The sequence below is a fragment of the Chroicocephalus ridibundus genome, chromosome 6 (assembly GCF_963924245.1).
Source record: "Chroicocephalus ridibundus chromosome 6, bChrRid1.1, whole genome shotgun sequence".
NCBI classification, from domain to species: Eukaryota; Metazoa; Chordata; class Aves; order Charadriiformes; family Laridae; genus Chroicocephalus; species Chroicocephalus ridibundus.
This window is the reverse complement of record NC_086289.1, coordinates 67,790,407-67,805,783: the sequence shown is the minus strand read 5'-3', so window position 1 is coordinate 67,805,783 and position 15,377 is coordinate 67,790,407. Positions and strand designations below refer to the sequence as shown.

At 42.9% G+C, this 15,377-nt stretch overlaps 1 protein-coding gene across 1 annotated transcript in view; it reads right to left on the bottom strand.

Annotated features, from left to right (window-relative positions):
- SCHIP1 (schwannomin interacting protein 1) overlaps positions 1-15,377 on the bottom strand; it is a 183,138-nt gene that overhangs the window by 126,040 nt on the left and 41,721 nt on the right. Inside the window, exons 2-4 of the mRNA XM_063338185.1 lie at positions 7,796-7,860; positions 6,831-6,911; positions 3,597-3,747 (exon numbers count right to left, since the gene is read on the bottom strand). Of these exons, the coding sequence (XP_063194255.1) occupies positions 3,597-3,747; positions 6,831-6,911; positions 7,796-7,860 (297 nt within the window). The remainder of the gene's footprint in view (positions 1-3,596; positions 3,748-6,830; positions 6,912-7,795; positions 7,861-15,377) is intronic.

The window sequence follows — 15,377 nt, the reverse complement described above, 5'->3', positions numbered from 1 at the left end:
ATTGGAAATGAGCTCAAAGACCTTATCTTTCAACTACAAATGACCAAACACCATTCTTAACTCTCCAGCTGCAGACTGCACCTGCTGACACTCTCTGTTGTCTCCAACAATAAACATTGGTTTTAGATATTATTCCTCCAATTAAGAGTTTCAAAATTCTACCTCACCACAACTGCTGGTCCCACATACTGGTAATAAATGGATATTTGGTGTACAGTTTCAACACCTGTCTTGCTGCAGTGGCATACGTTTGTTAGCCCGCGGGCTCTCAGTTATTTTTTTGGCATGAGATACTTTCTGTCTTTCATTATTCAAGTAGCCAACTACTTTTTTGCCCCCAGGAGTGTGCAAGATGCAGCTGAGGATCCAGCAAAGCTGAGCACTGGGAGGCTTGTGCTGAGAAAGGAAATTGAAACCCAGGATTAGATTTCAGCTGAATCAAGTGGCTGTGTTGTGACAGTGGTTTCTCAAAATACTTCATAAATTTCTCCCTCTCCCATCTGCATCAATACTTATTGCTAACATATTTTGACATGCTAGTTGCTTTCTACTTCTTTGAAAAAGAAATGGGAAAACCTCCAAAGAGTCCAAATTTCAGTCTGACTTCCTCCTTCTGAATTTCTCAGAGGAAGACTGCCAGACAGCAATAGAAGTTTGAGGGACTCCATGCTGCTCAGCACAGCATATTTTTATGCAAAGACTAGGCACCAGCCTACCTTTTAGGGCATCAGCAAAACTGCTAATGCAAAAAAACCAATGGCATCGTAGTGAATTTGCCCCATTTTTCAAAGGTCTTGTTCTGGAATGTAAGCCAAATTGAGGACTTGGCAAATGGATGTGTTTGACTGCTTGGTTATTACCCAGCTCCCCTCCTCAGCTTCCAGCTTGGGTCTTGTCAACACAAACTTAGAGAGTGTAAAATTACAGATGGGTCCGGCAGCGGTTTCTCTGCTCTCAGATGTTTTTTCTTATTCCTTAATTTTACCTTATACTAGAGCTGAAAAATGTGGCTCCAGAACAAATGTTGCATTTAATTCTACCTAAGTCTTTATTTGGTTAAGACAATTAATTACTCTCCCATTCATATGTCAACAGTTCAAGGCTAATTGTCCCTGTTATGTTCTGGCTTTATCCTGGCCCTGCCCTAAACCTGATGGTATCAATTCCAAACCAAAAATATGTGACATTTGCCATCAGCAAGGCACATTTGTATCTGACAGAAACGCTACTGCACTAGATCAGAGTCTATCCTTAGCATATGTGTCCCAGGACTAGCAAGGATGACCCAGCCCAGCTCTGAGAGGCACGTGCACTGGTGACATTTCCTTGCACTCACTTATACACCCAACCTTACACTGTAGAAGCTGAGGCCACGATCCACACAGGGCCAGCAAAGTTTTACTTCATCAGAAGCAATCAGGAAACAAAACTACACCGAACAGTGTTACTGTCTTTTTGCTTTGTGGCCATAGCTGTTCTCAGACCTTTCCCATACAACACCTCCCCACCAGATTTCATACCTTCAACCACCTCCCTCTTAGGGCACCTGCTGAACTCACACACTAAAGGCTTCTCCTCACCTCCTTAAGCTGCTCCCTACTTTGAAGATGACCCACAGCACACACTGATGCAGACAGAAAAACATCTAAAATCAGTAGGTCCAATTTTGAATGGTTTATGAGGACCTTGGCAAGCACAGCAGCATTTGCCTGGAGTCATAGTGCCTCATCCCAGAACTGGGGACCATCCTGCACTTACAAGTGTGGGTCCCTCAAGCCTCAGGTATTGCAATCATCAAGGACACACTAAATAGGTAGGGGGTTCCTTTGCCTTCAGAAAAGTCCTCTGATTTTTCAAAGGTTATTGTTTGGCTTGGCACTAGAAAAGCTCGAGAAAATATTCCCATCTTCCTTTGCATTAAAAAAAATAGGATGCAGAAGACAGATGAATGGGTGCTGAATTAATACAAACTAAGTAGCAATTCTAGTGTCCAGGTTTCATTTTCCCACAAATATATAACTCCCAGATGTACTCCTTTTACCCTGAAAGACCCGAAAGCATTGCAAATGCATTGTTTTCCACATTGGGTTACTGATGGAGCCTTCCTGCGCAGGGTACGAGGGGCCTCTTGTGGTGGCCGAGCGGCTGGCTCAGCGCTCCCGCACGGCAGCCGGGCTCCAACAAATGCCAGCGGCAGAGAAAAAATAGATCCAAATTTATCTCTCTCGTTAGAGGAACCTAACTTGTTTAATAAATGAGGCATTAGTGTATAACCCAATATTGCAACCTAGTTTATCATCCAGGTCTCCAGCGAGGAACACAAGGCATCTAAAAATAAAACAGTGCACTCTCAGTAATATTTTATTAAATGCTGTCAAATCGAATGCAGCCTGCCTAACCACAGTGTCACAAAAATAATAGCTGCTGGAAACAGCTCACCTAGCTTCGGTTTGAACCTGGTTCAATGGAGGAAAATGTCAAATTGTCCCTGTAAAAGACCGGAGCTCTGGCGCAGAACAGCTCTGTTGGATCCGTGAGCCTGCCTCGTGCTTTACATTAGATCGCTTTGCTCCAGTTTTGCGACTGAAGGCAGAGTTAAACTAACAAACACCTCTCCCTTGCACGGGGACTCCATCTACTTTAAGAACCCCACTAGCAATGATTTCTAGATTTTTGTAGTGAACTCAGAAGCCACCAAATGCTGTCCCATGACTGGCAACAGAGCTTCAAATAGCTGACCAACATGCAGTCCTAGCAAGGATCCAGACAACCTGTTCACACCTCAGTCAAACACTGGGACACGGCCTGCTTTTATTTAGCTGGTGTCTAACCCATATCGGGGCAACTCGTCTCTCCTGTGTTTTTTTTTTTAAACTATTATTTCATGTGCTCTAGCCTACACTTTCCTCAAAACTGATGCATTCTCTCACAAAGCTGAAAACAATATTTATAGGGTCTATATCTACCTGCTGATTTGTTGACCTAAAAGATTCCACTCCAGAGACAGTCACAGAGCCACTTGTTTTCAAAAAATGGGCTCTATATTTGGGTTTCTAGTTTAGGGTCACCTTAAAAAGAGAAGTACAGCCTCCAGCCACTAGTCATCCAGTCCGCAAGGTGGCATGAATATTTATTCCAAAATCAAATTTAAGTTTTAATCCCTAGATCAACTTCTCCAAGTCTCTTTTAGGAAAAAAAAATAAATCCTACAAATCACATTTACTTGTAGGAAAAGCACCACAATTTGGGGGTTTTCTGGGGGAACAGAAAATGCTAAACACATGTGAAGATCCCTGCTTTCTGCAGAAGAACACAACACCATTTGGAAACACCTTTTCCCATCAAGAGCACTGTTAATATCCGCTGCGTCCAATACACAATATCGCCGAGATCCACATCTAACACACACGGTCACACATTAGACTGTACCCACAAGAGGCACATCTGCTTGCAGGTTCATTTGGGACACTACTACTCCCTTAAAAGTCCCTCTTTCACGATTAGCCCATAATTTAGCTTTCATTTATCCAAAGTCCTAGAAAGGAAACCAGCAAAAAGCAACAAATAGGAAAAATGGGTCCCAACGCTGTACTCACCGGTGTGCTGCTGTCGGAAAAAGTGTTCATGCTGATGGACCTGCTCATCTTGTCCGAGGAGAGGGAAGGCGGGGAGGGACTGCGCTTGTCCAGCTGCTCGTGGTGTGGCAGGTCCTGGCGCTGCAGGTATTCACGCCATGCTCGCTGGATACTGCCGCAAACACCAAGGCACAAGGTTGGGGGAGGAATGTAGCAACAAAAAGGATTTAAAACATATATTCTTGGCTGAAGAGGGGGAGTTTTGTGCTTTGATTTTTTTTGTGCACTTTGTTTTCCAATTTTGATAATGATCACACATAACTACCCTCTGGTAGGTCTTATTTTAGCCACTACAGCTATAACTTGAAGTAACTGTTACATAGAAGCAAATCTTTCAAATCCATAATCCTACAGAAGTGATTTAAATTTGAGACTGCACATAACTCGGGAATTCCCTTACATCTTGCAAACAAAAATATGCAATTATCTGTTTAAAAGGATGAACAGCCTTCAACATCTTATATTTCTGTCAGCTTTCAGATATAATGCAGATATGGTTGGAAGTTCAGAGCCAGACTGGTATCCTTTAAAATCTCCTCTGTCCTGGGCAGCTGGGGACTTTAAACCTCCTCCAAAGCAATGCGTGGGGATTGTGGTAGGAGCTCTGCTTCCAAACTCTAAGCTTTGACCAAGTTGCTAAAACCTGATGTGAAATTCTGCAAAGAAATTACATTTTCCATGCCGGCTGGTGGCCAAAGCAGCCCTCACCAGGTGGCAGTGCCGGACCGCCTGAGCCGGAAAGACCAGTGAGAGATGCTGGGAATTAAAACTGTGTTCACAATAGTAATGGCACTAACACAAAGTCTGTGGGTGTTTGCGCACAGGATAATCTGTGAACTTTGCAGAAAAGCAGAGCTAAATTCTGACCCGAGCTTGGCTGTGGTAGTGTAGTACAATGAGCAAGAAAGAGCTCCTTTTAGGATTTATAAGCAACTGAGAATTTATTCACTGGGATATCAAGTCAGTAAAACCTTCAGTGCATCTGTTAATCAGGTAGAGTACCCTGACCTTTGCTTAAGTTGCTCTCAGCGGTGCACAGCTCCTGTGCTGCTCTGCGCAGGTGGCTGTTCGGGGTGTGGGTGGCAGCCGGCACTCCTCCACCCTGCCTGCTCCAGAAGGGTTTGGCACCCTCAGCACCCAGCCTTGCTGCCGGGGGGGCTCCCCAGGAGGGATGCCCCATGGGATCTCACCCATGGTATCTGCACCCCAGGGCAGTGCAGAAGGCAATGCTCCTTCCTGAAGGAACCTTACCATGTGCTTTACACTTCAAACCAAAAGGTCCAAAGACTTTGGCATGGATTTACATTGTTGTAGGAATATTTTTTTTAAAAAATAATTTTTTTTTTCTTTTTTACCTTTTTAACAGTCAAGATGTCATTTCTGCTCCCACCTCCACAAGCCAGAAAAACACTTAGCCCCCAGCCACTGCCGAAAAGGCATTTGATCCCACACTGGCACGTCCAACAGGAAAACGGTGTTTTTGGCTTCACAGGAGGAGGATAAAGCTCAACCCCAGGACACGTACAACTTCTCATTGACTGCCTACAGTGCTGGGAACTCCAGAGATGGGGAAGTATCTCTTGGTGGGTAATTTTTCCTGGTCAGGGGACAACTCTGCCAACACATGTGGTATTTTGAACATCTCAAGGTTGAAGAAATCAAATATATGTATTTTGGTTTTTTTTTTAGAAGAATACCAGATCAGAAACAAGCCAGCATTCATTACAGCCTCACCAGGATAGGTGCACTTCAGAGCTAGTAAGGTAGGTTAAGACCTGTGTTGTTTTCACACAGGAGCTTTAAAAGGACAGCAAAGCTCCCAAATGTGAGTGCCAATGGAGGACCTTTCAGTAAATGCATTTTTCTTTCAAAAAATCCCCACATCTTCACACCTCAAGCGTTTACACTTTGCATTGTTTCAGGTTCAAGCTTTGCTGCATAATATATACAAGTAGTATTTACATAATTATATTTACATGTATTTTCTATTTTAAAGCTTGAGAGTATACTGAGGTTAAGTCATAACTACCCTTCCAGAAAGCTCTCTGAAAATGTATTCTTCTGTCTGGCTTATATTTGCATGACTAAAAGATGCTGGCTTGATTTTAATTTGAAACTTCGTGTCCTTTTAATATTTTAATATGGCATTAATATTTTAAAGTCCTGTGTAGCAAGTAGCTTTTCAACTGAAAGTGAAATTCAGTATGTAATGTAGCAACGCGTACAACTCAGTGTTGCAGCATTTTGCCATGAAGTAGTTGGGGGCTTCAGCATAAAGACGTTCATATTTTTTGATGCAAGTGGAGCCTTGTTAAACTTTTGCTGTCTGCTGGGAAGCCTAGGGGCACTGTGTTAGCACAGAGTTGGTGCCAGCTGGATGGAGCTAATGCCTGCACCAGGGCCGGAGTCCTCTTTTCCGATAAACTTGTGGGTAAGTTTTAAGTTATATCCCTAGTATTGCCACAGGTATCACCGCACAGTCAAACCTTTTAGAATAACTGACCCCGTGGTAAACTATACAACATGCAGGAAATGTATTACAAAGGCTAAATTTATTGCATTTGGAAGCTGGGGTGTTCATTACCAGACCACAGTGATGCTTATCTCTTCACTCCAGGTGGTGTAGCTAGGTGTCATCTATGTGCCTTGGCTGAGTGCTACCAACTGCTGCGTTTTCCAATAAAAACCAGGTTTCTTAGTGCCATATAGCTGTGCTGCACCCCCCAGGACAGGAACCCTGGTCCCCTCAGACTTACATCTCCATCCCCGTGCAAACCCAAGGACTGCTCCTTCTAGAGGAGTCCCGTGAGCTGCTTGGGGATCTTTAACCAGGCTTCATGTTAGATATGAAAAATACCACTGAATAGACTTCTGCTTGCTTTGTGCTATACTTCCCCACTCTAGTATGCTCTCTAAATACATGAAAAATCTAGCAGATGCTCAAATATTCTTTAGTTTCACAGGGGAAATGACAAAATTAGTGCAACACTGAAGTTTAGCATTTGAAACTCGATTCAAAGAGAACGTTCATGTGCTTAAAGATAGAGAAGAGCTTAGCTACCTTGTGAAATTGAAGCTTTTTTATGCTTAAAGTTACACAGGAATCCATGACGGATACAGTTTGAGTTCTGCGGTTTGGGAATCGGACAAACTCTGCGACATTTAAAGGCAGAAATTACATTCTTCATTACTTACATTTTCACTTTTGATTCCAAGGGCTGTAAGTTGATATGATATTTTTCGATATTATTTTCTTCATCCATGGTAAGCTGATGGCTATGGAAAAGAAAAGAAAACGGGCTTAATGTGTCTCAGCATGACATTTCTGCAATCACTGTGAATTAATTCTGAAATTTTGACAGGAACATACAAGAGCTGCTTATTATAAGGTGTTGCTGTCTTTGGAGGAAGGCATCTGGGTCCCTGCATCCAGCTCCATTTGACTGTTAACAAAAGGTACCAATTTGGATCCAGTTTCCAGATCGGATCTTGCCTGAGTCCTTGCGCTAAACCTTTCAGATGCCACAGCTCCAGAGACAGGCACACCCAGCAAAGAAGCTATTGCAAATAAAAAAAACCCACTGGCAAATATAATAGATATTCTTGCTAAATTAACTTTCATCCCTGGGGCTACATTTGAAAAGCTGGAGAGTAAAATGGAAAGTAACAATGGTAATGCCGGTAGCAAATGAATTACATCAGCAAAAGCCATACAGGAATATGAAGAAAAAATTCCTTGTAATAAACGATGACCAAGGAATCGGTGCTGCAAACTGATTGTTTTGAGAAAGCAATTTTAAAATGCTAGAAGACAAAAATCAAACATCTTGGGACGCTGCTTTGGATGGGACTAGCAACATGAATGAAAGATCTTCGCATGAAAATTTGTAAGATTAGACCCCAACCTGTGGAATTATTTTGAGACTTTACTGGACACTTAATTACATCATTCAATCAGCAGCAGTTTTCAGAAATTATCCTCCTGTAACTAAAAATAAGAATTGTTTATGGGAGAGATGCAAAATCTTGAATATTTAGTATATTACCAAGTGACAAACATAGTCTACAACAAAGAGACTATCCCTCAGAAAGGGCTTCTTGCCTTATAAAATCCATTTCACTTTGCCACGTGTGAGAGACTGCAGAAATCGCATATTTACCTTTGAAGTAAGTCTTTGCCATCATTGACTTGTTCCAAGGTGTGCTGGAGCCTTCTGAGTTCTTCCTACAAGGCGAGAAAAAACATTTCAATGTGCTCATGGGAAGCCCTTGGTTGACATTGGAGATTCCCCCTCAACTTCAAGACAGCATGAACCAACCACTAACAAAATAGTCCCTCGGGTAATGCCTACGGAGTTCGGAGTTGCTTGCAAAGTTAAACTTCCAAAATAACTATAAAGAAACCAAAATATTTATCAATATGTCCAGCAAAGGTTAGAAAGAGAATACCAGACCTACAAAAATAATAGGCAGAGAAAATGAGGAGAGTATTCTTTCACGTCTTATGTGCGTGGCTGCTTTGATTTGAGAGGAGATGGTATTGGTAAGAGGCAAGTGAGCATCAGCCCGTACTTTCAGGCACTTCTCTTTGTTCTGCAATCAAACAGCATTCAGTCTCACAATTAAGAGTCACTGGCTGAGATTTACAGCCTGATGCCTTTACCAGGGTATTTGCATCAGATCCCATTTCAATAGCAGAGATGTCACTAATTTTACTGCAGATGCATAGCTGGGGTTCCCTGCATCCATGCTAATGTCCCAGGAAAAATCTTCCCAGGATGTTCAGCACAGAGATACGGCTTAAAAAACTAAACTGTATCTGGCTGGCAGGGTTTTATTGTTCAGAAGAGGGGAGAGTTGAGGAGTGGAGGAGAACCCGGTTGCAATAAAGTGTGTGCCCCAGGGGATGCAATTCCTAGGCTGAACTTTACGTCCCCCCGCAGGGCACAATCCCACAGTGCGCCCTGGCATCGCTGGGACACACATGCCCGGAGCACACGTGCCTGGTCTCCTGAAAAACTGGGCTCACAAGCAAACACTGAACCCCCCAGAGTGCATCCCTGTGATGCAATACAAAGAGCATCACCATCCCGAGATGCAGGGATATGCCTTCAGGTTTGTGTTTATACATCAACTGTTTGGTAATTAAGCAACACTGGAAAATGAGAAGTCTATGCAAAACACAAAGATGTTAGCTCATTATTTCTTTTAGCTCATTAAGTTTGGAATCAAATGTAAAAGCAAAAGCTACTCAGAGTAAGGAAGGAAGGTAATTTACTTCACATCTACCTTGCATGCAGATACAGGATTCCCAGGAAGGCTAAGAACATTTAAAAAAGGAAAACAAGGATATTTGTGTCCTGTATATCTTATCTGACCTGGAGATGAATCAAAGATTTTTGTTTCCAGTAAGACTGTTGCCATCTCCAGGAGCAAAATACATCAGCCAACTCTACCTTCTGCTTTCCCAAATTAAGCCGATTTTGTGAAACACAGAAATTTTACATGGCACTTTTTAATCCAGTACAAGATTCTACCTTGTTCGACATGAAACAAGATCACAGTTGGTAGCTGATTTACTCCTAATACAGCTTTCATTTCCTCCCAGCCTTGGAAGGACTATTACTACAAAATATGTTTTATGCATAAACTAGATTTGTCAAGACGACAAGTTAGATGTTTCCCCAGTCTTTGCCCCTCTGGGTCTCTAATTGTAGCACCATTTTGTGGACACGCTGCAGCTGATAATGCACCATGTGTGATTCGGGAGGTCTGGCTGCTGCTTACCGCTCATCAGCCATTGGAAATAATCCAGTCGTGAAACTTCTTTTTATTTTTGCCTTCCCTTTTTTTTTTTTCTTTGGCCTGCTCTGAGGTACATCCTCTTCTGGCATATTAAAAACAAGCAACTTTCAAAACTGTTTTCTTTGAAGCACAGTTCAGTTGAGAAGATAACCTTTTCTTCTCCTGTATTATTCTGCTGGTCATTTTTTCAGCATATCCCAGAGCTACGTACGGTAATTTAGAATGGGAAAACAATTTGCAATTGACTTTATATATAGCTCTGGGTGACAAAACCTGCATGACTTACATAAATCATTTCTTGTGTTTGACATCATTTTCTATTAACCTCAGGGTGAAGACTGAACACACAAAAAAAAGTAAAAACCAAAATTGGTTGTGACATTTTTGACTATTCAGTCTTTCAATTAAACATCACCGGACAGTCTCTATAAAAGCTGTAATAAAAGGCAACTACAGAAGTGGCATAGTAATGTTTGCATAATTGGGAAGAGAAGGAGACATAAAATCTATACTAATTTCAGTTTTGCGTCATTAACCGTGAAGTATTGATTATTGCTCCTTGCAACAAAATTTATGAAGCTAGCTATGCTGCTGCGCCCACAGAAAGTGATTCGGATGCTCTGCCCTCAGCCCCCGGCGCGGTAACTGATGGGTGGCAGTGACAGCCGCGATGCTGCTCTTCCAACCCACAGCCTTAGGAGATGCATCTCCCAGATTACACCAGGAGTGACCCAGCTGCAAACTCCAACTTCAGAAAATTAAATTGGAAGAGATCCATACTTCTGTTGGAATACACGATGAATTACGATGCCTCTATAAACCTTGTTATAATGTAAACATATTGTAAAATTTACTGCAGTTTTCGTTTTCCCGCTTCAGTTGAACACAGATGTTAATAGCAATCAGATAGCTACAGACACATATAGGTACCTAAGGAAGAAAAAGCAATGAAAGCTTGAAGTGCAAGACTGGTGTTGAGAGCAATCTAAAGCGTCTTTTTCTAGTCTTTAATTTGTACATTCTGGTTTTTTATGCATTAATTATTTTTTAGCCTGTAGATCTGTACTTTCAGGAAACTAGACTATTGCAATTATTTAGTTATTGCCAGGAAACCCTGTAACCTTGTGGCACAGAAAAGACCGAGGGTCTCAAGGTCTGTAGACTCCCACCAGGGAGAAGCCTGTGAAAAAGTGCTGTCTTAAGCCGCACTGAGCTGGCTCCTCGTGCAGTCCGCACATTATAAATGCCTGGCTTGGCTTTGCTGTCAGTATTTAGTTAGAGGAAGAATGTTCTGGGTCCCTCTACCTTTTTCCACTGCAAATCAGCTGTGTTTGGCTCCAAGCAGCCCAAGGACAGACTCTGTGCGTACGTGTACGGTGAGGTGATTTAGCAACCTCACCCAGCTGCCTTCAGCAGTTTTCAGGGTCTTTTTTTAACGGAGGGACCCAGAGGTTGCCACGGGCTTTGGTCCGTGTTTGGGCTTGCACAGAAATGCCACCTTGTTTGACCAGCCATGGAGATGATGGCAGCCAGCCATCCGAGACAGGTTCAGATGCAGAGGAGCAGAAATCTAAAGCAATCTGAATGCACTAGTCCTTAAATTCCTTTCAAATAAGTCTGTTTCAAAAAACAGTTATTCGTACAAAGTCTAAGGAAAAAATTCTGCAGATGTTAAATCATACCTAGATAAATGTTCACCTCAAGTAGCAGGTAATGTTTTGGGGGTTTTTTGTTGCTATATCCAGAAATACCCATTCAGGTCAGTGAATCTATTTATACCCGTGGGTTTAGAGTAGCACCAAGAAATCAGGGCAGAGGCCACATATTAAAAATTAATTTCCAAAATCCTTTTTGGACATGTGTGCTATTGTTTGAATATCTCTGCCTAAGAGGTCTATCACTTGCTGCTGAAAGAATATACAAAAGTGCTTCGTGAGAGGTCAGAGAGATGGAGATGGGAAGAGAAAGTTCCTATTTCAGCAGTATTCCAAAAATAGCAGTAAAAAGGTTGGGGTTTTTTTCCATTTTATAATTAATAGTGAGTATGGCAGTTATTCAAACACGGCAGCTTTGGGTAGTTCTCTATTTTGTTGATATTCTTCCAGATTTTAAGAGAAATTTTGTTGAATGGTAATTTTCTATTATGCAGGAAAACTTCCACTTAGGTGCATTTCTTCCTCTCCTTACTTGCACGTCACTTGGTGAAACACAACAGTGATGGGGGAAACCCTTTGTCAGAGTGGCTCGATTGCTCTCACCCCATTGGAATAGGATGCGCTGTCGCGTTGGGCTGCGTGGCGCTGGTGAGCACAGGGAAGATGCTGGAAAGGGGCTGGAGCGTCAGCGCTGCTCGATACCCCCCGGGTGAGATGGAGTAGAGCAGAGTACAGCCCAGCCGGTGCCTTGAAGGAGAACTATGTCTCACCAGCCTGCCAGTGCTATGCAGGGAGGGAGTTACTGCCCAGATCCTTAATTTGGAAATATCAGTAAAGATCACTAGAGCTTTCACAGCCATTCTTGCCAGTGAACACGTTACCCTATCTCATTGTTCCAGAGCCACTGCATTTAAAGGCAAACGTATGAGTTCTTCTCTGTGGCACTGACACAGGCACGTGCAAAACTGATCCTTCCTTTGCCAGTACAACCTCTGAAGTGATGGCACAGCTAGGGCAAGCGCAGCTGAAGGCAGTCCAAAGCCAGAAACACTGCAACGCCTCCTGCCCTTCAGACCAGAAGCCATGCAGGATCCATCCTCTGATCAAAGCCACCTGATGCCTCTTTCTGTCACCTACTAGGAAGCCAATTTATCATTCCCACCTCCTGCCATTTTCCAATCCTGTGATCTTCAGAGGCAGGCAGAAAATAACAAAGCGCGCTCTGCTGCTGCTGCTCACCTCTTCCAGTCCATCGCGCCAGTCTAGGGACAGCACACTCGGTGCTAAACCACCTTTAGCACTAGCTCTGATCCATTTGCCATTCATATCCCAGCACAAAAGCAGCAGCCTCAGCTGCTCTTCAAACACCCCAGCTGCTCTTGGTTACTGAAAACAGCCCATTGCCCATGCTGTTCTGAGCTACTTACACCCATGTCTGCTCTTATCCGTATTTTTAAGACTTTGTTTCCCATTTAACAAAGAATTCCCCTCCACACACACCCTGGACTCTTTTTGTGTCCATGAAGTATCTCGGGGTTTATTCGTTTTCTATTTTCTCATCTTCCAGTTTGTTAATTTTCATTTCTATTTTGCCCTGTGTTGCCAGGGAAGACCACGGCCCCTGTATTAAATGATGTAGAGTCCATGTTTCAGTCTGACAAGGCCTGTCAAGCAGTGTGTTAATTAAGCCTCTTAGCAGGATACAATGAGTCTAAAGAGGATAGAAAGATCGGGATCCTTTGCGGTGAAAGCTTTTACTCGCTACTATTTTGGGCAGCCATTCATGCTGGCATGGAGGGGCTGCTCCTGTGGGAAACACGCTGGATTACACAAGCAGGGCCCTGAAGTTCCTGTTCCCTCTTGGTACACAACAGGGTTGGTTTTTTCCCCCCCAAAAGCAGCATCTCTGGTGGCACCTGTATACCTTGTATGGGGGTATACCAGAGGCACAAGGAGCCGCAGTTCGGGCAGATATGAGACCATCTGCATTAATTCCCATTTCAGGGATGTGTAGAGCTTTCTGCATCCTATTTTGGGGGCTGGAACAGAAAAGCTAATGCTACTCCCGAAATACGCTGAGCATCTGGTAAGGTTGGTAATTAAATGTCATATCTCAGAACAAAAAGACACATCAGACGATAGTGGCTTTTGTATACTGGGAGAGGCAGGGGCAAGATCCTATTTTATTTGCTCTGGCAACCCAACAGGGACCTTGAACACTTAAGCTATGAATGTTCAAGAAAAGTATGTTAACTGCACAAGATTAACACAGCTACAGGGGCTCTGTGACCCACAGCTGTCGGAACAATTTGCCAGATCACTTGAAAAAGTTGTGCCATCAATAGAGCTACCTAAGCCTACTCAAACAAGTTTCACATTCGGATTTAGAAAGAAAATATGAATTAGCCTGGCTGAAATGGGTTATTTACTGCAGGCAGACACAGCATGGCCAATCAGGTTGGATCCTGTGTCCTAGCCTGCCACTGACCTCTGATGGCACCTTAGGTCTTTCTTTCCACCTCCTTTCTTGTGTGCATCTGGTATATTTAGGTCACCAAATCTTCAAGAAAGAGCACAGCTCGTATTTTTCACTTGTGCATCAGGGCTGTGATCTTGATAAGTTAAAATACAATGTGGTTATCAACTGCTAATTAATGACAAACCATTTCAGACCCTTCCATCAAATACTGCCTGTACTTCCCTTCTGTGGCTCACCTTCACTGCAGGGAAATCATAGTCCCTCCTGGTGAGCACAGGGCAAGCCTGTGCAGGTTCTGTCCATGCACTCATCTTTCCAAACAAGCCAAAGGTGTCAACTGAGGCCTGCTCAAGGAAAGAAAGTGTTACCCTGAACAGAAAATGAGGTAAAGAGTAGGAAACAAAGGGCAAGCAACACTGAAACTTTTCAGGCTGGAGAGAGGTTACCACTAATTAGAGTGCCACCGGGATGAGGATTAAGCATCGCGGCTGTTCAGCACAAATGAGAGTGCGCTGGTGTTGCAGCAAAGTTTCTGATGATCTGATACATGGAGCTCATATGGGAACAGCAGCCATTCGGCAATTAACTCCCAGTTTGTGGGTCATGTTTCCATTGTTCTAGAATCTTAAGAGATACCTCACTCAATATGCATATTCTTAGTTTACTGAGAATCAAGTTATGCTTGTAGTGCCCAATTGCTACAATTTAAGTTATTCTCTGAAAAGGAGGACCACATTGCTTTCCACTGTTCTCCAGCACAGGTTAACACTTGGGATATTTTTTCAAAAACAAGTTTCCTGTACATTTACTAGCTAGTAATATTTTTGTTTTCTTCATGTAAAGCCCTTCCTCCCTTTTTATACCCTATGGACATAATACCTAATTGTTTCTCTTCCCACAGTCTCTCATTTAATCAAAGTAGGACTCAATACAAAACTTCTTTGACTAAGTGTAAACCCAGCATAGGGAACAAAAGCAGAAAGTCTTGGCCTTCATGTATTTGAACTGAGCGCGTACCTCATCCCTTTGCTACAATCCTGACTATGTAAGGATGCCCAGGACAGCTGATATATTAATTCCTCTCATAAGAGGGTGTAAACAGCTGGAAGGGAAATGCAGTAATGCTGGTGATATCTCCCAGGGGACGAGAGCACTCACAAGATGACCTGTTGAGCTCTTCTCCACTTTCCGTGATATCAATAAATTGTTTTCTTTTCCTTCCTTCAGCTCTGCCCTGAGGAAGAGTAATCTATTGCACAATGGCTACAGAACATTATTTCATAGTTACAGCAGCTCTGGAAACCTTGCACAAGGATGAATACCATTAAAAAGCCGAGTCAGATTCCTTTTAAAAAGCCTCTTCTTTCTGATGCCGCCACTGCGGTCAGGGCTTTCAACAGCAGTGCTTCTGCCTCAAATACACAAGCTTTTAACTTTTGCCGAGGGAACCAACTAGAGAGAATGAAGCCTCTTGACATCTTGGCTCCTCTGTCACCAAAGTGCTTCTGAAACTACAGCCAGTCTGAACACCGAGGAAAAGGTCTGGAACAACACAAGCGCTACAGGAGACTCAGCAAAGAAAGCATTTCATAGGTTATAGTTTAAGGGAAAAACAAAAAAAGTATACACACACACATATACGTACACACTTTGGGATGCTCTTCTAGGGCAAGAAAGCAAATTTCTCACTGAAGGCCAGAAGTTTTCAGTCTCGGATATGACAGCCACTCTACAAGTGGCAGCAGGCACTAAATGATTCACCTACAGGATGAGGCAATGCTATAACCCTATCTAAGATTTTAA